The sequence below is a fragment of the Amphiura filiformis genome, chromosome 8 (assembly GCF_039555335.1).
Source record: "Amphiura filiformis chromosome 8, Afil_fr2py, whole genome shotgun sequence".
NCBI lineage: Eukaryota > Metazoa > Echinodermata > Ophiuroidea > Amphilepidida > Amphiuridae > Amphiura > Amphiura filiformis.
In genome coordinates, this window is record NC_092635.1 from 49,084,516 (window position 1) to 49,105,622 (window position 21,107).

At 37.7% G+C, this 21,107-nt stretch overlaps 1 protein-coding gene across 1 annotated transcript; it reads left to right on the plus strand.

Annotated features, from left to right (window-relative positions):
* The first annotated feature begins 352 nt into the window (after positions 1 to 352).
* Positions 353 to 20,695, plus strand: LOC140159148 (uncharacterized). The gene is made up of 21 exons (XM_072182508.1): positions 353 to 542; positions 2,819 to 3,032; positions 4,853 to 5,044; positions 5,303 to 5,395; positions 6,680 to 6,862; positions 7,169 to 7,327; positions 8,806 to 8,992; positions 9,399 to 9,469; positions 10,029 to 10,278; positions 10,581 to 10,804; positions 11,484 to 11,710; positions 12,048 to 12,291; positions 12,805 to 12,985; positions 13,484 to 13,593; positions 14,975 to 15,158; positions 15,278 to 15,388; positions 17,489 to 17,688; positions 18,198 to 18,318; positions 18,936 to 19,078; positions 19,641 to 19,676; positions 20,366 to 20,695. Exons 1-21 carry the CDS (start codon positions 535 to 537, stop codon positions 20,492 to 20,494), a joined length of 3,267 nt encoding a protein of 1,088 aa, XP_072038609.1. The 5' UTR covers positions 353 to 534; the 3' UTR covers positions 20,495 to 20,695.
* Positions 20,696 to 21,107: the final 412 nt, after the last annotated feature.

A 21,107-nucleotide genomic window follows, 5' to 3' on the forward strand; every position in this document is an offset into this window, starting at 1 on the left:
AATGACGTCAACTAAGGTCGGACCGACGCTTTCATTCTTGTCTATGGATGGGTGAGTATAAAGTAGCTATTGAATTCCCATTCGTACATTTATATGATATGAATCCTTTATAAAGGAAATAACAAGGTAAAATCTGCTTTGAATGATATCTAGAATGTTTTAATTCTATTCATACTAGCCTATGCTATTGAATATAGAAGCTATAGTACAAAATATATATACCACAAACAGGTTTTACCTATGCAGCATAATCAACTCGCCCATTCATGGAGGTCGGGGAATTCCCAGCTATTTTTAGCTGATCAATTGAAACGACGACCCGGCGACCAACTCGGTGTGCTCGGCGACATACTGATGTATTATTTACCTTGTGTATTTACGAAGTGGTTTTTCCCAAATGAATCTTTTCATTGCAGAATTCTTACTGACACACAAGGTTCCTTGAGTTACGTGGCATGCATCATCATCATCCAAGTTAATTCACAAGATCAAATCAAATGGCCAGCTAGCGGCATGGCAACAGCATAATTGTGGATGGTCAGGTAAGCTTAAGCCGCGAATTTTGTGTACACGAGAATTAAGCTACGAGAAAGCAGGCGTGTTGGTTCCGAGGTAAAATTTGGTTCATACTGCTATACTTACGTATTTTCTTATAAAACATTAGCTCAATATCATACATTCGGTCCTTGCATACATAGACTCTGAAGGAAGTAGGTAATACACCCGGGAAGTATATATTATGTGTATCAGTTTTGGTATTGATATTTTCTGAACATGTGATTCAACAGTGATTGTTGAATACCCGGGGTTGAATAAGGGTGTGCTATGCAATAATTATCTGTCTGGGGAAATTTCTTCTACAAAGAACCCCATTGGTTTTCCATGGGGTTCTTTGTCCTAGAACAAAAAAAAAAAAAAGGTTCTGTAACCAAGAAAAAGGTCTTAGAAGAACCTTTAAGGAACCATTAAGAAAGAACCCTAAAACATGTCAACTGAGGTTAAGAACAGAAAAAAAAACCTTTGTGATGAGTCCCTGAATTAATTAATTAGAATGACATTCTAATTAATTAATTCAGGATCATCACAAAGTTTTGAAAAGTGAAAAGTAGTGTTAACCCTTTTTGGTACTAAAAATCATTTTCTCGGATAAAAGAGCTTTAAATCTTAAAGGTTGTTTATAGAACTTTTTAAGGTTCTTTATAGAACCGTGTCACCACTTGGGGTTCTGTATACGGGACAGAAAAAGGGTTCTAAGTTGCACCTTATTTTCTAAGAGTGTTACACTTCAAGTACATATCATTAGTTATTCAATTTGTTTCTCGGGTTGAGCGGTCACTGGGTTTAGCAGTTCTCATGATTTTGCATGGTGTCTTAGAGTTTGCTATTATAGGTTGTTAAAAAAGCCAAACTAGACATTGTGCTCACAGAGCACGGTCCTTTGCCAGTGATGTTGATCTTTTTATAACCTTTGACCTAGAGTTGCTCATGTGACATTTGGTATACCACCAGCCTATGGTTCATGGTGGTGACGATATTGTAGCCCTACTATGTAATTTACGGGAGCAGCAGCATTTTTGAAATTTTGGTAAACAAAGTAAGAAAGAAGAAGAATCGGATAGAAAAACAGCACCTAGCTCAACTAGGTAAATACACAGCTATGTCCTTAGAAGGCTTTATTAAGATTGTTTACCTATTCTTACGATAGGCCTAATGTATACTGTAAAGTACACATAATGTGAACTGATCAGGTCAATTCTACATGGCTCATTGAACCACAATGGGTTTGTAAGACCACTTAATATTATTTTATTTTTAGAGCCTTATATCATGTATATTCGCTACTTGCACGGTTCCGCCATTATGCATTATATCACTCATACATAAATTCTAGACATTTCATTGGTTGATTACCATTTGCCATTTTTACTATCACCCTCTCCGTGTGATAGTCTTTACCATCATGTGCTCTGGCGTAGTGCGCCTGCGCAAAGCCGTGCGCTGACTCTTGGACTCGCCGATTTAGTTATGGGGTGGACCCCGAAAATGTGAAATATATAACAGCAAAACATGGTATTATGTTGATGAAAAAATGTATTTCCTACCTTAAATAGTATTTTAGTAATAGAATTTATGCATGATTGATATAAAACAAATATTAACTGTCTTAAATTCGTGTAATGGTCGAAATATAATCACTCGGTGAAAGATGTATTGTTCCATTCCACTCGCCGTTCCGGCTCGTGGAATGGAACAATCCATCTTTCACCTCGTGATTATATTTCGACCATCACACTCACAGACAGTTAATATTTGTATACTATGTGCGGGAGAGCCTCGAACTGGCAGCATACATGAATGGGAATTGAACTAGTCATAACGTTCTGTGTAAGGTTACATAATTCTTCCTTTCATGTATGCTGCCAGTTCGAGGCTCTCCCGCACATAGTGCATAATGGCGGAACCGTGCAAGTAGCGAATAGTGAGACCCCCTAAGACCAATACCGTAAAATAAAATCATTAGATCTATCATCTTAGGTCTTACTTTAGGATCTTAGATTTTACTATTATAGGTCTCGGGTCTTATAACACTGTGGGCTCAGTAATAGCACAGTTCCAGGATCTGTGGTTTCTTTCAACAATGTTTATTGGATTTTTACCGTTTTGAATCTTGCGTATTTGTATTATTAAAACATATCAAGTTCTTACTTCAACACAATTTTGTTTAACAACATTTTTGGTCCAAGCATTTCAGAAAATCCTTGTCAGAAAATGCGATTTGTTAATTATCTTTTAATTAACAATCCTCATATACAAACAGAAAGTACACGTTAGAAGGCGGGAATTTCACAACATTCAAAATGGCAGCGCCGGAAAATCCCATGCTTATAACTATCCACAAATTACGTGAGCTGATAGCCAACAATGAATTGTTCATATTCATGGGAGAACACACATCTGCTCTTGCATCATTAGATGGTGATGAACCAAGATTGGACGCATGGTGGGACTACATTGACTTCAATGACGTCAAGGTAAAGAATACAATTGGTCAATTATTTTACATTTAACATAGGCTTAATGTACGATTTCCTTCAAATTTTAAATTTGTCATTATATACTCAAAATGTTGAAATAATACTAGTAATAATTATTGGGAATGGTTTCTGTCCATTTTGAGCTGAAATAACGAGGTAAACACTGCTTGTTATTTTGGCCGCTTAACACGCAGTTCTATTATAATAGCAGGACATAACGTCGTATTTTCTTGAATTATGACTTTTGCTCTGTTTACCTACAAACTCAACAAATTTGGCTGATTCCATTTAGGTGCAAGTTGTGACATGTGTAAACATTACAAATATGCCAAAAAATCAGATTTGAAAAAAATTAACCAAATTCATATTATAAGATCGTACATTATGACTTTAAGTAATGGTTATGAGCCCTGGGGGACTGCAAAATTGCGGGGGAGGGGGGATTATACTAATCCGGCTTTCGTCACTACGCGGACTCACGACAAAGTTAATAAACAAATGATGATGAAATACACATACTGCATATTAGCTTTCATGTAATTTTGTGAACGTATACCAATTGGTTTTGGAAAAAATGTTTAAAAATGATTGTCGGGAATTATGTCACTATATTGGTTTCCTTTCATAGGATGTATATTGCAGGGAGGAAGTAATAAGTACCATCCAGATCCTTAAGATTGGTTTTGGAAATTGGTTCAGGAATTATGCAGGGCCGGAGTTACCTTTTGCTGGCCCATGGACTATGGCCAGTGCCGCCGAGAGCTATTACGGGGCCGGGGTAAAATGAACGCCAGCACAGGGCCCCTTTTTACGGGCCCCTCTTTTCTTTGCTTTAATGGGACCCACTGAGTTATGTTTTCTTTATTTTTACGGGCCCCCTAGGGGGTAACGCACTCCCTTAACCCACCGGCGGCACTGACCATGGCAACATGATTGCACCTGGTTCGGATCGAAGTAGCTCGAATTATTACACCCACCCCAATCACTGTAAAAGTTTTTTTTCTCAACATGCTCAAGAAGTCTTGCTTGAAGTTTCTAATTTATTTTTAAGCTATAATGATTATTGTGGCCTGAAACCTCTCAAATTTTGCCCCACCCCTTTAGATCGTGGGTACTGGGCCCGGGCACGATTGTTCCTTGTGTGTTTAATCCGGCCCTGAAATTATGCCCGGGAATCATGTCACTGTTTTGGTTTCCTTTCATGAAAGGATATAGGTAGGAAGTAATAAGTAATAGGTCTATATATTACCGGTCAAATGTCTTTTATGTAGATTTTGGATTGAACTCATGTTACTTACATTTCATTGCAAACCTTTTTTTTTTTTAACATAATACACAATAATTAAGGTCTACAGAGTTAAAGGAGTATTTCATGATCCTAGCATCCTCTTTTTATGACATTTTTCAGTAGATATCCACGAAAAAAGCTTATTACCAAAATTTCAGTTGATTCCGATTTTTCGTTTGCGAGTTATGCACTATGATGATTATGTGTATTACACTGCTCGAAACAATGTGTTGTAATTTCGTTCTAGTATACCAGAATGAAATTCAAATTTCACTATATCTTTGCTAAACGAATTAATCTGCAAGAATTTTTTTTGTACATAAACATTATGTAACCAGATGTTTCCAGTGATATAAAAATCTCAACTTTGTTTGACTAAAGTGGGTGGATGATGAGGCTGTGGATCACGAAATGCCCTTTTCACAGACACATTGGAAGAAAATAAAAACTTGTTTTACATTTAATGTACTTTAAATATCAACGGATAAAAGGTTATGATTTGGTTGTGTTTATTTTATCCATGTAAAAGAAAACCAGGCAAGCAATAGGAGGTTTAGAGGGGAAATACATCGAATCGCAACCACAGAAACAGTCTCGAATACACAATGTACTGAGAACAGTTGGTACATTTCCTGTGATCCTTACAACTAATCTAGATCATCTTCTGGAACGGTTCTACTGGAAATCTGGCGCAGATGGGGACAAGATTAGAATAGATCAGGTTAGTAGGAATTTCAATGAAAACTGATTCAGACTATCACCTGTTCAATATATGTGCTGATGTGATATTAAAGATCGCGGATTGGTAGAACTTTGACTTTTACAATTATCATGATTATTATGTCGGGGTGTGCGAGATAAACATTTCATTATTCAGTGCCCTCCAAATAACAAAGATCTATCCAAAATAATATTAAAATAAGTTTATGTCCGTTCTCAAATCTGATGTATTGATTTTAATTTTTTCCACTTTAACAAGATTGACAAGGTACCATCAGATTTTCGTCAGTTGGAATGCAACAACATAGTGATTAAATGCTACGGCGATACAGACCTGCTAACCCATGTTTCTGTAAGTACAACAGGGGTGTCCGAAAGCTACGGCTACCTAGTTTTTGCCTCCGTTCCGGTTACATTTAACTCATGACAAAAGGATATTTTATATTCATAATTACGAAAAAGAATAAGTGATTGTTTGAATGACATAGCGCACGTTGCAACAAATTGTGTGTTTTAGAATGCATCGTGTTCACAAATAGAAGTATATAGCAGACAAGGCGATTTCATGTTCACCACCAAGACATGTCTTTTTGATACTCCCATTGGGCGCCCCATTCCTTTTTAAAAGGAATTTTAATTGATACAACCATTGTAACGATCCTCAACAATGAATTGTAAATGAATGCATAAATAAATAAATAAATATATAAATGAATGAATAAAACTACTACTAGTACGTGTATATAGAGTTTTTGGAATTAAATGTAATACTGAACTTACTTTTTGCACTTGCTACGTTGCGTCTGGAACCACCAGACTTCATTAACCAACTGACCCGCTGGACTGGTTACGTGACTATAGACGGCTAGGTATCGTCTTGATGGCCCGATCCCATACATGAGACAAGTTAAGTCCCTTCTCGGACATAGATCGGGCCATCAAGACGATACTTAGCCGTCTATAGTCACGTACCCAGTCCAGCGGGTCAGTTGCCTGATGAAGTCTGGTTGATCCAGACGCAACGTAGCAAAGTGCAAAAAGTAAGTTCCAGTAATTAGATTTATTTATATACCTCATATATAGATTCCTGTCATCTGATTGGTTGAAAGTGCAGTCATTGAATTAACTATGCCCGCAAAATGAACTATGGACCGGTCCATGGAAATGAACTATGGACCGGTCACGTGCGTCACGATCAAACTGCGCGTTTTTCCCAGCGTAAAATGATATTACGCACGCGTTAATGTTTTCACGCGTTATAATTACGCAGAAATCGCAGATTGTAATCTGTGTGCCGTTCGCTTAATTAATTTCGCTTCCCAAAATCGATGCTTTTAACCAAACAGATGACAAGAATCTTAAGATTTGGTATATAAAACAAATATTGACTGCTTTTTATTCGGGGCATGGTTAAAATTATAGGCCCGCGGTGATCTCAAAACCATGACTATGCCCTCGGCTACGCCTCGGGGCATAGTCATGGTTTTGAGATCACCTTGGGCCTATAATTTTAACCATGCCCCTCATCATAGCAGTCAATATTTGTATAATACTGGATGACTAAGAACATTCATTCAGTGCTAGTATATCAGCTTACATCTTAATGAAAAGCTCTTTGTTTCTTTTTGTCCAAAAGCTTGCGTCCAAGGATTTCTTCGAGGATCTATGTGGAGGTGACAGTAACCATGGTGACGCTACCAATGTGATAAAACAACGTCTTCGTGACATGTTCGATTCACATAGTGTCTTGTTCCTTGGATGCGACTTCAACCACCCCGTCTATCAACAATTGAACAAGAATTACGTCATCAATTCAAAGGTGTTTCTATTATTAAATAATTGTAATGTAAACAACCCCTTACAAATTATAACCGGAGCTTAATCCAACAAATTTCCTAAATAACTACAAAATGACGTTTAAAATGAGTGACAATTGACTGTTCCACCAAAAGCCAATAGGCACCGCCCGGAGGCACCGATCACAGCGATGATACCGACATTGTAAAATTGTAAATAAGAGGAACACACATTCTCATTTAAATTAAAAAACACACCAACAAACAGACAAACAAGCAACATCGTTTTGTCGTGCGTGACAAAGGTTTTATGTTTTACTTGATTACAGAGGCAACACTTCATGTTCCAAACCAGTTCAGAGCATCGTCAAGAAGACAGTACAAATCTGGTTAAAATTTGCGCGGATTTGCAAGTATGGGAGTTCGTACAGTATCTCGGCACTGGTGCAAGTGCGGCACTAAAAGATATATCAGCAGTCTCTGGCCAGGTAATAACAAGAGCGATAACCGCACCATAGCTGAACCATGTGGCTTCGGCAGTATATTGTGGTAGGCCTATACCACTGTCATCATTGCATTTAAATTTCAGCTCAATTGAAGCATTTTGAAAACTTGACATTTGACCCCTTTATTGCCCCTTAATGACCTTAAATGAATTTTAAAATATTTTAAACATGTTTAGAATGTCATAAGGATCATTGCGTTTAAATTTCAGCTCAATCGGAGCATTTTGGAAAACTTGACCTTTGACCCCTTTATGACCCCTTAATGACCTTAAATGAATCTTAAAATGTTTTTAAAATGTTTCGAATGTCATAAGGATCATTGCATATAAATTTCAGCTCGATTGGAGCATTTTGAAAAACTTGACCTTTGACCCCTTTATGACCCCTTAATGACCTTAAATGAATTTTAAAATATTTTTAAATGTTTACAATGTCATAAGGATCATTGCATTTAAATTTCAGCTCAATTGGAGCATTTTGAAAACCTTGACCTTTGACCCCTTTATGACCCCTTAATGAAATGAAATAAATGTTTAAATGTTTTAAACATGCTTAGAATGTCATAAGGATCATTGCATTTAAATTTGAGCTCAATCGGAGCATTTTCGGTTAAAATGACCTTTTTTTGACCCCTGTGACCCCAGGATGACCTCTGACGTTTGGAAATATTTTTATTATATTCTTTATGTTTTCCTCTTTCATATGACACCACTCATGGGGTCATACCTTCGTGGCATTTAGAGATATGTCCATTTCAGACCAAATGGTTAGTCAGTTAGTAAGCTAGTAAGTAAGTAAGCTAGTAAGTAAGTAAGCTAGTAAGTAAGTAAGCTAGTAACATTCACTCATATAGGCTGATACCATTTCATGGTTCAGCAAAAAATGGGTTGTTAATTAGAGCTGGTGTCGACAAGGCTGTTGTCGACAACGTTGTCGACAAAGCAATTTTCCCGATTGTCGACAAGCATGGATCAATTGTCGACAAAAATTAATCATTAAAATAATTAGAGAAAAACACACGTTATAAGTGCAGCTCTCTTGAAGCCATCAAAGAACATTATGTGACATGCTTGTTTGACTCGACATTTACCCATAAAAGGAGAAGGTTACACCACTGCCCCTGTCCCGGTCTACGTCAAGTATATCTTACAGGGAGAACGTATGCAGTGATTGCCTCTTCTGGTGCGAGAGGTCCCGATCTTATCACTTGCTTTGGAATATGCACGCGCACAACAACAAATTCCTACAAATCCAAAATCTTGTCTCGTTACTCTTAAACCTTACGTTTCTAAATTCATAAATTACATGATAATCGCTCAATTTGCAGGTGTTCGAACTATCTTGCTTCTTCTGGTGCGAGAGGTCACAATGTTATCCAGCAACAACTTCCTACAACGCAAACCCAAAATCATGTCTCTTTATTATTTAACCTTACCTTTCGATAATTGACCCATTTTCAGGTGATCGAACTATCTTTGTTACCCTCTCAACGCGAGGAGTACCTGAAACTTCAACTCCATCTGGAACAGCATGCAGTAGAGATAGCCTTCCACACGCCTACTATCACCAATGCTTTAACAACTGATGAATTACTGGAACGGAACTCGCGACCATCACTAGAAAAGATCTTCCGAAATGATCCATTTGGTAAGAGAGGTCGCATACATAATTAAGTATTAACAGAGGTTCAATATTACACCATCCCAATAGCCACTGGCTGGAAACGTTGCTTTCGGGCAGCTAAAATTATTGTAAAATTTCATGCCCGATTAACAGGTAGCAAGTTAGTCTCAATAACAGACCAGTACAGTAAGTACATCAGGCAGTAAAAGTTCCTGTCGAACTTTTATCTGTTACCTGGCTGACTGGCTATTGCGAGTGCCAAGGTCCTGCTTAAAACATTTGCAGGCCTGCATGAACTATACAGTTAAGTTAATCTGCAAACGTAGAGTTAAGACTTTGATCCGATCATGGATATGATCTGGCTTCTTTTTCTCCGATACTATATTCTTAGATATGCTAGTTCAGATGTTTCAAATGTCATTATTTTCAGGCATCTTCTCACCAACAAAAGTAGAAGAATCATTGCATGCTATGAAAGAACGCAGAGATAATCTTTGGAAGGTAAGTGTACTAGTAGTCGTCTTATGAACAGTTACCTGTATAATCGTGTTTCAAATTTATATTGATACTTAACTTACTGATACATGTGTGGGCAGATGTAGTGCCCGGGATGCAGTCAGTTCCTATCATGAGAACGTCTGGCTATTCGTGCTGGTGCTGCATGCTGGTATCCTGAGCATATTTGGAGAGTAGTGTCTAAACGCCAATGCAGTTTATTTAAAAACTTCTTGCGAGCCAAAGATATATCAATGTAGACATTTTTTGAATATTTATTAACACTTTGGAGCCAAAGGTATCAGCACGAAGAAAGTTAATCCTGAATTGCATGTCAAGTAAACAGTTGAGTTCATTACCAGATGTCTGACATGTCTGAGGCGTCAGACGTGTGTCCATTCAGTCGGTCTAAGAGGGTCAAATGTAGTTTACAGGGGAACCCCGGTCAGAGAATAATAATAATTGGTAAATTTTCAGCTTTTGTGCCTGATCAGTCTTAAAATATTTCGTACGGTTACATTCTTGGTCATTCCAATTTTTAAAAATATTTGTTTATCTTTTCTAGATTATTGACACCAATTCGAATGTCAAAGTTGTAGTAGCATTTCTGTACCAGAATACTGAAGCTGAAGTGGATCCAAACATACAGAAAAATGAAGTGATTCGCAAATTGGCGTTGCGTAAATATGCCAAAGTCCTCCTGCGTGCAAAGTCTGTTTTGAGCACTAAGAGCTCACTTGAGCTACGTATAGTGGATGGAAACAAGGAAGATAGAAGAAGATTTGGAAATGTCTTTGGTATTTTCAAACTCAATGGTAAGTCAATTGTCTACTTGCATATATCGAGTGGTGTTGACTGTTCTCAAACTTCTCGAACCACGACAGCCAGCATTCATGTCATATCCTCCTGCTCTGCATGCATGGTTGTTTCCAGTCCCCAATGTATTACACTCAATCTAATGTCCTGTTTTAGCACATATGCTTCTGCAACAATGTCCAGCAAAGCGTGTCCTCATATCTCTAATCTTCTAAGAAAGCTAAGGTGGTGTCGCCATGCATCTTGTTTTTTACTTTATTTTCTTTATAATAATTACCGATCAACAATTTTCTACACACAGACGGCGTTGATGAGGCATCTTGTTTTGCCCAACAAGCTCTCCGTGACAAAGCTGCGTCTCATCTTGTCATGTTCAACGGTGCAGAGGTCACGCGGCATCGTAGAATCTTAGAGACTAGCATCGGACGTGCATGGGATGCTGAGACTTCGCTCTTGAGACTAGCAGCGCTGATATTGAAGCACAATGGACATGATGGACACGAGGAGGGCAAAGGAGCCATTGATGTAACTTCTACAATTAATCATTTTAATTTAAACTTTGTTGCGTTGTGTTAGAGATATGTAATTATGAATGGGGACACAGAGAATTGAATTTTAAGAATTTGCATTCTAGAGTCATTGCCATATATTTGGTTAAAACCCTGATTTGTTGCTACTTCGTCCATACTCACTTTGTACAATTGGTAATTTTGACCAATTGCCACTCGATGTAATTGCAATTTGATCCACTTGCCGCCCGCTTGATCCAATTGCCACTTGGTACCCAATGCTCAAATAGCCATTTGCAATTGGACGAAGTAGTATTGGATGGAATGTGTATTTGGACCAAATGGCAATTAGACAAAGTGGTACTTGGCGAAATGGATAATGTGTCGACATGGTCGAGTTGAATTGGACCAAATTATGATGGCAATCACGTGGTGGTCATTGGACATCAGGCAGTAATTAGTCTAAGAGGGATCGGATCAAATGTCAACTGAATTCAACCTGAATAATAACAAGATATAATTACGGAGTATTTAGACCTAATGGCAAATAGCAAAGTTGTATTGGACGAAGTGGTTAGGAGACGAAGTGGTATTGGACGAAGTGGGTAGGGACGAAGTAAAAATACCATTATTCCCAGGTTATTTAAATTGCCGAAAATACACACATGATATTGATCCATTGATTCATTCTGCAGACGGAAGAACTGACGGCCATCAAGGACATGTATGATGTCCAAGTCATTACAAGTAGACCCGACTATGACCCGAGAACGCTGCAATTTCTTGGACGAGGAGCATTTGGTGAAGTCTACAAAGTCACTGATAAATCTGGGAAGAGTTATGCCATCAAGATGCTGAAGGAACTAGAAACATCCGATATACGCGCTCTGGAAAAATTTAAAAGAGAAACGGAATCGTTGAGGTACTTGAACAAATTTTGAAGAAAGAATTTGGCAATGTTGTTAAATGGGACCTGTGGGATCTTATTCCGGAAAAGAATCTGAAGCATACTGCAGCTGTACCTAAATATCATAAAAAATGCTTTCAGAATATGTTTAAATAAAAAGATAACATGGTATTTGCCAATTGCTATTTTCGCTATACATGAAATATATAAACTAAATAGTTATTTAAGAAACGGATGACAGTTTTGGCAACATTTTGATCATACAGTGTATTAGATCGCTGTATTTCACTGAATGTTTATGACATTTTAAGAAAACATTTTCACAAGGTGAAATATGTGTTGCAATTTACAGCAAAGTATGTCATCCAAACATCGTCAAACTGGAAGAAGTGATGAGAGAGGGACACCGTCTGTGCATCAAGTTGGAATTTGTAGACGGATGCGATCTACGACACATTATCGAGCCCAAGGATGGTCAACCCAGTCCCCAATCCAAGGAATTTGTGTTAGATGCAGCCAAGCAGATTGGAGCAGCTTTAGAGTATCTCCATCAGAGAGACTTGATACATGGTGACATCAAAGCCGACAATATTATGGTAATGTGTTCTGCACCACCTTTGTAAACAAACTACTCTAAACATAATATGATTAGGTACCGTGAGTCGAAATCCTCACATTCATGACATTGAATGTTTAGACCACATATGTACGCTCGGTGTTATTTGAGGTTTTGGACTAACAAGCATGTTGTGGATAGTATTGATAGGCGTTACCCTGCTTTCTTGGTCTCGTCTATACTCCTGCTTCTACTCAGGGGCGTAGCAAGGGCCCCATGGACAAGGAGAAGTGTGGGACTCTTTTAACATCTCCTTTATCAGCCCTTTTCATTTTCGCTTTTGTTCGGGGCCACTGAACCATGTGAACCCTAGGGGCCCCTGGACTTCGTCCACTCTGTCCACCCGCTTGCTACGCACCTACTTCTACTGAGAGCTTTAGTGAGGCAGGTAACATACTGTGGGGTATCATGTTGCACAAGAAGCTTGGGAGTAACTTATTGTTTACAAGCATGGGCTGCATTAATTAACAAATTATCGTATTCCATCTTATAGGTCACACAAGATCGTAAAACGTTCAAACTTGCCGACTTTGGTTTGGCACGTAACGCACCTAAGGACGTAACGCAGACACGAACTAGAGAAGGCTCTATGCGTTATATGGCACCAGAAGTAGCAACAGAAACTAGATCTGGCAAGGCGAGATACTCCAATAAAGCCGATGTCTACAGTTACGGTAAGACTGGTTTTGAGGGTTTTGACTAAAAGTGATAGGAAGAAGTAGTACGGCATTTTTGGTCTGGTTGTCAGAACGTCATACGTGAACTAGTCTAATTAGTTCGGTCTTCAATTATAACCAACCACAATGTATTGAGTCGGTCGAAAAATGTGGGGCGGCTATCACAAATATGGGGCGGCCAAATTACAAATCTATGCCCATATTGAAATAAAGATACAAAGAAAAACATAACAAATTTCTCAAAAAGTGGGGCGGTCATGTCATCCCCGGCCGCCTCGCTTGCTACGGCCTTGGTTTTGACATCCCTGTTACTTTACAAGAGAACTAAATCAAGAGTGGTTGAGCTCTGAAGAATCTGGTGGCAGTCATGGTAGTCAACAATTATTTAATGCTTCTGGAAACCATGATGCAGATATCCTCTATTGTCATTTCTTCCATTAATATCTGTCAATTTGTATGTCAAAATGAATTATTGAATATTATTTGCATATATAGGTCTGATGATGATAGAAGTCATTTCTGGTCACTATATCTTTGAAGAGTACATGGACCCCACGGTCATACTGTCAAAGAAGGTGAAGGGTACCATTGATCCACGCATTCCAGTAAGTAAACTTTGTACAGTATCGAAATGCACTGATCATGTAGAATAGTAAGCGCTATTAGTATGGTTTGTACGCCCTTGAAATTTCCCTGAAAAAAGAATCTACTGTATAGTCCAGTCAAAGTGGGTTTTGACTCACCACTAATTGCAACAGAATTTTTTCACTGCTATAGAATGTCAGAGATGTCCCCTGAACAGCATACAAAAAGTATACTAAAATATACTTGGCGGAAAGGTAGTTTTTGGCGGGAAAAGGTCATACAGGGGTCAAATTTCAAAATCGCTCCAATTATTTTAAAAACTATACCAAATTATTCCTCTAGTCATAAGGATTCAGAAAAAATATAGTTTGCCATATCTGTGATGTACGGTTCTTGAGTTATAACCGAAAAGGTCAAAGGTCAAATGTTGGGTTCAACAGAGGTCAAAAAACTAAAAATTGTCCGATTTTAACCAAAATGGTCTCAAATTGTTCAGCTTGCAAACATAATTCATTTAAAGAATATTTGCTCTGTTTAGGTTGTTTAATTACATGCGTAACATCGAAAACTAGGTCGGGGTCAATAGAGTTCAATGGTCAATGACCTCTTTTACCTTGCTACCTAGGTAACGAAACATCCAAGATATGGCAAACTATTCTTATTTTGGATTGTTTTTAAAGGACGAACACATTGAGACCATTTTTAAGGAGATCGGAGCATTTTTTCGAAGTTGACCCACGTGGAGCCCAACATTTGACCTTTGACCTTTTTGCTTATAACTTGAGAATGGTACATCACAGAATGTGACAAACTATACTTTTTCTGAATCCTTAAGACTAGAGGAATGCTTTGGTATAGTTTTTAAAAAGATTAAAGCAATTTTGAAATTTAACCCCTGTATGACCTTTTCCCGCCAAAAATTACCTTTCCACCAAATATATTTTAGTATATTTTTGGTATGATGTTCAGGGGACATCTCTAAAATGTATAAAACTGAAAAAAATTCTGTTGCAATTAGTGGTGAGTGACACCATTAATTTGTTTAGATTGACTGGACTAGTAACCCGAACGAATCTCGGGGAGCTGATCCTGGTTATGATGTTCAGTTGTGGAATGTCTATAGGATGTGCCTGAGTTCCTGAGTTGTTAAATGGATTATGGAATAATATGGGGCCGTAGTGGTCAGCACAACTTGTAAAGTGTGCAGAGGGTTGTGGATTAACGTCTAGGCGTTTTGCCTGTGCGTAGCTCACTATAAATCACTGCGCTTAAAAAAACTTATTATGGGACTCGCATGATCATACTGGTTGAATAATAAGAATAAGGGCCAGTCACTCATCCGCTTGTGCATCCACTCCGCCCTCTTGAAAAGCTTTAGTTCTTCACTGTCGTATTTTCTAGGTTGACTGTGAGGATAATCATGGTACAATCATGGTTCAAGTGTTATCCGGCTGTCTGAAGTACCAGACTAGAAGTCGCCTTGCTATGAAAGACGTCATCCAGATGCTTGATGGTAAAGAAGATGCCCTGAAACACACAAAGGGTGTGCAACTGCTGTGTTTGGGAACAGGGAAAGGAGTTACTGGTATGTCATTAAGTCAGTTTAAAAACGTTTAGTTTTGGAAGTTGTTGTATAGTGTTCTATAAACTTCAGTGATGCTCCGTAAACTTCCTTTATTAACTTATAAATCGGTCTTATTCTAGCTGCCGTGTATGGTGAGGCTAGTTCTTCAATGGTGATTCTTCATGACGGTAAACCCATCCTCCTGGTGGACATGGGACTAGGGGTCATCAAAGCGTACCAATCAGCTTTGGGTAAGTTTTTTATTTTGAAGAGTTGGGGGAACATCCCGGGGGAATATAAGGTTATTTGCTACATTTTCACTTTTTAGGATAGATAAAAGTCGAGGTAAAATTTATTTGAAAAGCACATGACTGTAGCTAGCGTTTCAACTCCAGGAAACTTGAAGGCATTATGTTTTTTACTAAAATCACGTATTTGGGTCGATATATAGGCTAATGTGATGGATGTATATTCAACCCATTAGAAATAATTACTGGGGTAGCACGTGCACATCAACAACAAACGCAGTGTCAACTTACATTCTTGGCTTTAGCCAATCAGTGATATCGTTGTTAGATGAATCTTTTGTTACCAACCGACCAATTATAATCTCCGGTATTTGGCATCTAGTTGGTATCCGGACCTATTTTGTTCTGCAATGTTGCGGATTTTTATGGGTTTATCTCCGGGGTTTATCTTTGATATTAAATTGTGTAACATAGCTGTAAATGATGAAATAGATTTTGTATTCCACACACTAATAAAAATTCCCTTTAAAAGGGAAAGCCAGCCTCAATGTAGAAGAGGTCTTGTAATTAGTTTTGGTCAATGTGAAAGGCATTTTTAGGATCTAGTCCAACATATAGGGCTATGATATAGACTGAATATTAGAGAGACCAGGTTGGCCTATATATATATACATACCAATTGGTGGACTACATGACAGTCCACCAAACCATCAACGATGAGAACATGCACACTGAAACAGCAGAAAACATTAATTTCTAATCTCATGTCAACTCTTTTAATTCATTACATGTACTCCAAATTGTTCTGGTCTGTTTGTTTTGTTGTTGTTGTTGTTGTTGTTGTCGTTGGTTTTTTTGTCTTTTCAGCTTTTTACCCACGATATCTCAATTTCCAATTTTGTAATACCAGAACTTACGAACTCAATATCTTCGCTTAGGAATGTCCGATTTCACTGCTTTCGATATATACACTGCCGGTTTGAGTTAACTTACATGTACATTTTATTTTAAAATAACTTAATTAATTCGCAATGTATAGTTTAAGCCTACTATATTATAATAGATAGTGGCCAGCACATTTATAAAGGACTGGTTACTCACTACAATCTTCACTCTTAAACTGTGTTTTTCTGAATGTGCTGATCATGTTGATTGCTAGTCGGAAACTCCTGCGAAACTATGGACATGGCATCTTACATACTCCATTCTATAACAGTCTGCCTAGTGCCTTGTGTGTTTTCTCTTCAATCATTTTGTTGAATGTAATTTTATGAATCAAATAGTTATGTGTCATTTTATTTATAATAAAGAAGTTATTAAATTAATAAAGTAAGACAATTTATTTATCTATAAGTGCATGTCAAATGGGGTACATTGTTCAATACTATATGCATAAATTATGCCCATATTATAGCTAGGCCCTAAAAACTTTATTTTGCATCGGATTTTTCCCGTTGAAAAGACAAAACTGATGTTTATGATAGCAACCATTTCATCAATAACATTTTGAGTCATTTTATCCATAAAACGACACAGGATATGATAGATAACTACTTTCACATCAATATGGTCCATATGATCACAGATTGTTGAGAATCTGTGATATGATCCGGGATATGATGAAGATTTTGATTCTATAGATCTGTTATCAACATGATATCACGCTGTTCAGTGGTCAAGGAGTAAGGACCCCGGTCAAGGACACTGATATGACATCATAGGTGATGTCAGATTTTCTTCTGCTGACCATATGATGCTATATATATTAACTATTATTGTTACATTTAGGCCTTTAAACTTTTAAAGTCATAATTAATTAGTTCAAACATAACTTTGGTAATACTCACTCGTTTTCGTTCGTTGAAACGGCAAAACATACTTACTTTTCCTAACAAATCGAATTAAAATATTTAAAAAAAAATTAAACCACAAAAAGTAAAAAAGAAAAATCATTCCAATACCACTAAAATATAATCTCTTGAGTAAACTGACCCCAAACCTGAAACAGGTACCAGCCCCGAATGGGCTGGCGAAAAGAATACATTTTGTCACTTTTAAATTATACATGATCACCATTACAAATCCAAATTCATTTTATATCAGGTGATACGTTTCCCAAAGACATTTTCATCACCCACAACCACAGTGATCACTCCGGCGAGCTTCCTCTTGGTGGGTATATTGCTGTACAATCACTTCGTCAGAACAATTTGCCTTTTAAGCTCAACATTCTATGTGGACCAGAAGTAGTGCCAAAACTACGAGATCATCGGATGGATGAGCTGTACAGTGCTTTACCAAAGGTCAGACAAGTATAATTACACTGCTTGATGATAATCAAGTGCAGTCAGGCCCGTAACCAGGATTTATTGGGGGGCATTTTGATAAAAATTGGACTTGGGTGCCGGATTTTGAAAATGTGGATTTTTTTCCTCGAAATTTGGACATTTTTCGCTCGTTATGCTCGCAAATGGGACTTTTTGGGTAAAAAAGGGGACCTTTTTGGGCATTTGGCAATTTGAGGGGGGGGGGGGGTCCACCCTCGCTCCCTGGTTATGGGTCTGAGCGCAGTTTCTTCTTATCAGCAAACATTCGCGCTATGACATTGGCTAAGTAAAACTAAATTGTTATGTCGTAACATAACCGGACCAACTCTAATGTTTTGAAGGAAAACACCCAAATTATCCATTTTAGATGTGTTTTTAAAAATATTGAAAAATGTACAATTTAGTCATTAAAAATTATTTCAAGTGCATTGGTCACACAGATGTACAGTTTCCTTGTAACTTGTAAATATTTCCATTCCATATAGGAACAACTATCGAAATTCGTAGAATGGACAAGTTGTCCGGCGGGAGATAAGATCTACTTGAACGAAGAGAGAACTATGTATCTCATTACTCACAGGAGTCAGCATGCGGAGACATGCTATGGTAAGAATAATCTGTTTGTTTGACTTTACTTTACTTTGATACATCTTCAAGCAAGCAAGGCTGTATATAATTGATCAAGTTTAGACGAAGCTGCAACTTATAGGTTATTTCAGTTGAAATCCATACATCCCTATTGAAGACACGACCTAAATCTTCCACACAGGGAGTGGGAATTTCAAATGAGATTACCTGAATGGGTGACTCCATTTGAAATTTGCACACCTTGCAATGCCTTGTGTGGGAGATTAAGACCATGTCTTCCATAGGGGGTGTATGGATTTCAACCGGAATAGCCCAATAAATCGGTGAATTGTACCGATACCAAAGAGATTTTAAAATCTGTTATGTACAGCTTTCTTGAGCGACACCCATATAGCCAAAAAAATTAAAACAAAGACAAACGTTTTGGAAAATTTCTTTTCAAAAATGGACTGCTCTTAAAAGGTATATTTATAAGCCAGTAAACATTCTCTTCCCAAACTATGAAATAATTCGGTATTTGTTACCTCGAAGTGAAAATTGCAGAGGGACGTGGACTTTTACTATAATAACGTATTCAGAGGTTCACCCTTACATTAGCGGTCACCTAATTTTCCTTTATGAAACATAAATTACAGGATTCAATTTATACATCGAAGACAAGAACATTCTTGGGTTCTCTGCTGACTCTGGCTTCAATCAAGCTGTCTATGACAAGACATTTGCCGCATCGACGGTAGTGGTTGATGCAAGAACAGGATCAACCAAGGAACATGCATCGGTAGGTTGAACTATCGTGTTTGAACTAAAATTCAAATGAAATGAAAATTCAAAATTTGCTTTTTAAATGTAAAGTTTGCTATATTTTAAAGTAATACATTTTTCATTGCATCGTAATTTTGTTACATAGTTACGACCTTAGGAACATCAGAATAGGCCCAAGTCCTGATAAAATACATAATATTATGTAATTATTAAAAGTGATGCAACCGTAGACTTTCGAAACCAAGCAGTGAGGGGGAGAGTACAGATGTATTATGCAAAATGTGGACTTTGACCATGCATGTATAATTGAAGACCGAATTAAAAGGACTAGTTTGCATCTGACGTCAGGGCAAAGGCGCGGCGTAATTGGTTACTGACCTGCGCAGTACAGCATTTTTGATCTGGTTGACAGGACGTCATATAAAGCAAACTAGTCTTTTTAATTCGGTCTTCAATTATAGATACTGCGTTGCCGGCTATGGCTATTATATGGCCATTTTGAATCCTGTGATCATGGCGATGTTTCAAATTTCATTTTGTTATTTTGTTTTTAATTCTATTTAATCTATTCCCAACAGTTTGATGAGGTGATTGAATTTGGTGCCAAGCTACAGGTAGGTTGTATGGTAAAATAAGAGACTATTTGCATGAGTGATATCATGAATACATTTCGAATAATATATAACCAAAGAAAATTAACTTTAGAAGACAACTAAGGTATAGTCGTGTTGGAACAAATGTTGTGCTCACATGCCGAAAATTGGGCTATTCCATTTAAAATCCACACTACCCATGTGGAAGATTTAGCTAAAGTCTTCCACAGAGGGAGTATGAGCTTTGAGTAGAATAGACAATTGAGTAACTTCCGTTTAAAATACTCACTCCAGGTGTGGAAGATATAGATAAAGCCTGAAGCCACAACACAAGGGGAGTGTGAGTTTCAAAATGATTAACCCTGACCAATTACATTTGAAAAGCATACTCCACCTGTGTAAGATATTTCCAAAATCTTCTACAGGGGGAATGTGCATTTCAACTGGAATAACCCAATGCCGACTTTGTCCTTGGCGTATATGTGCCAGACTCCTTGAAATAATTTGTTGTGGGGGCTCACCACTTCTCCCACACAATAATGTTTTACCTTCCTAGCACTGTATGCTAGTACCCATTTACACCTGGGTGGGGAGTGACAATAACACCTGTAACAGCAATTACAAGAACTACACAACCTTGAGACCTAGAATATAATATGTAATTATTCAGATTAAATGTAAATAAAACCAATCTATATTTTCCTTTTTAGAGCAAACCTCATCACGTTTACATCACTGGTTATGGACGCCAAGACGAGTGGCCAGAAGATAAGGATATGGCGACAGTATTGCCACTTACTCCAGGGGAGCTCTACACATTGTGGCCACTTCATGTTTAACTTTATACAGCTAGGCCTAATATTAAGGATACATTGTTGTACATGATGCAAGTCATAAAGGCAGGTTCCATCGGGAGGTCTTACTCTTTTATGTGATTTGTTCCCAAAAACCCACAACATATCGCCATTCGCCAGACCTACGTATAGGCCTAATTTTCAGATAAATTTAGGGCCTTTAAAGATATATATGTACAAATTCGCCTATTTGTAATATTTTGTATTCAGTTCTCAGTAAATTAATTGGACGTATTGGTTTAATTCTCAGAACTGAAAATATAACACTTATTTCCAAAATACTGGAATTGAACAATCTTCCAAAGTATACAATGATACCAAAACAGATTTGGTATTGAAACTTTGTACAGCTATATCAAAATGTCAAAAATCAAAATGCTGAAAAGTTCCTTGTTTTGTAAGAACGGTATACGCAGTGGCGGCGCCAGGGATGTGTGGTCACCCCAATGCGTTTTTGTCACTCCCTCCCCCGTCAGGATATAAAAATACATGCTAAAATCCTGCTATTTTGGGCAAAAAATGTCACGAAAACTAGGCATACCCAGATTTCACCCTGCCTTCCCCCTCTGATAACTCACACTGCCACCGGGAACAAATG

Coding starts and splice junctions, on each gene's coding strand:
- LOC140159148 (XM_072182508.1), top strand. Junction 12,986..13,483: donor AGCCGATGTCTACAGTTACG/GTAAGACTGGTT, acceptor TTGCATATATAG/GTCTGATGATGATAGAAGTC. Junction 15,389..17,488: donor AGCGTACCAATCAGCTTTGG/GTAAGTTTTTTA, acceptor ATTTTATATCAG/GTGATACGTTTCCCAAAGAC.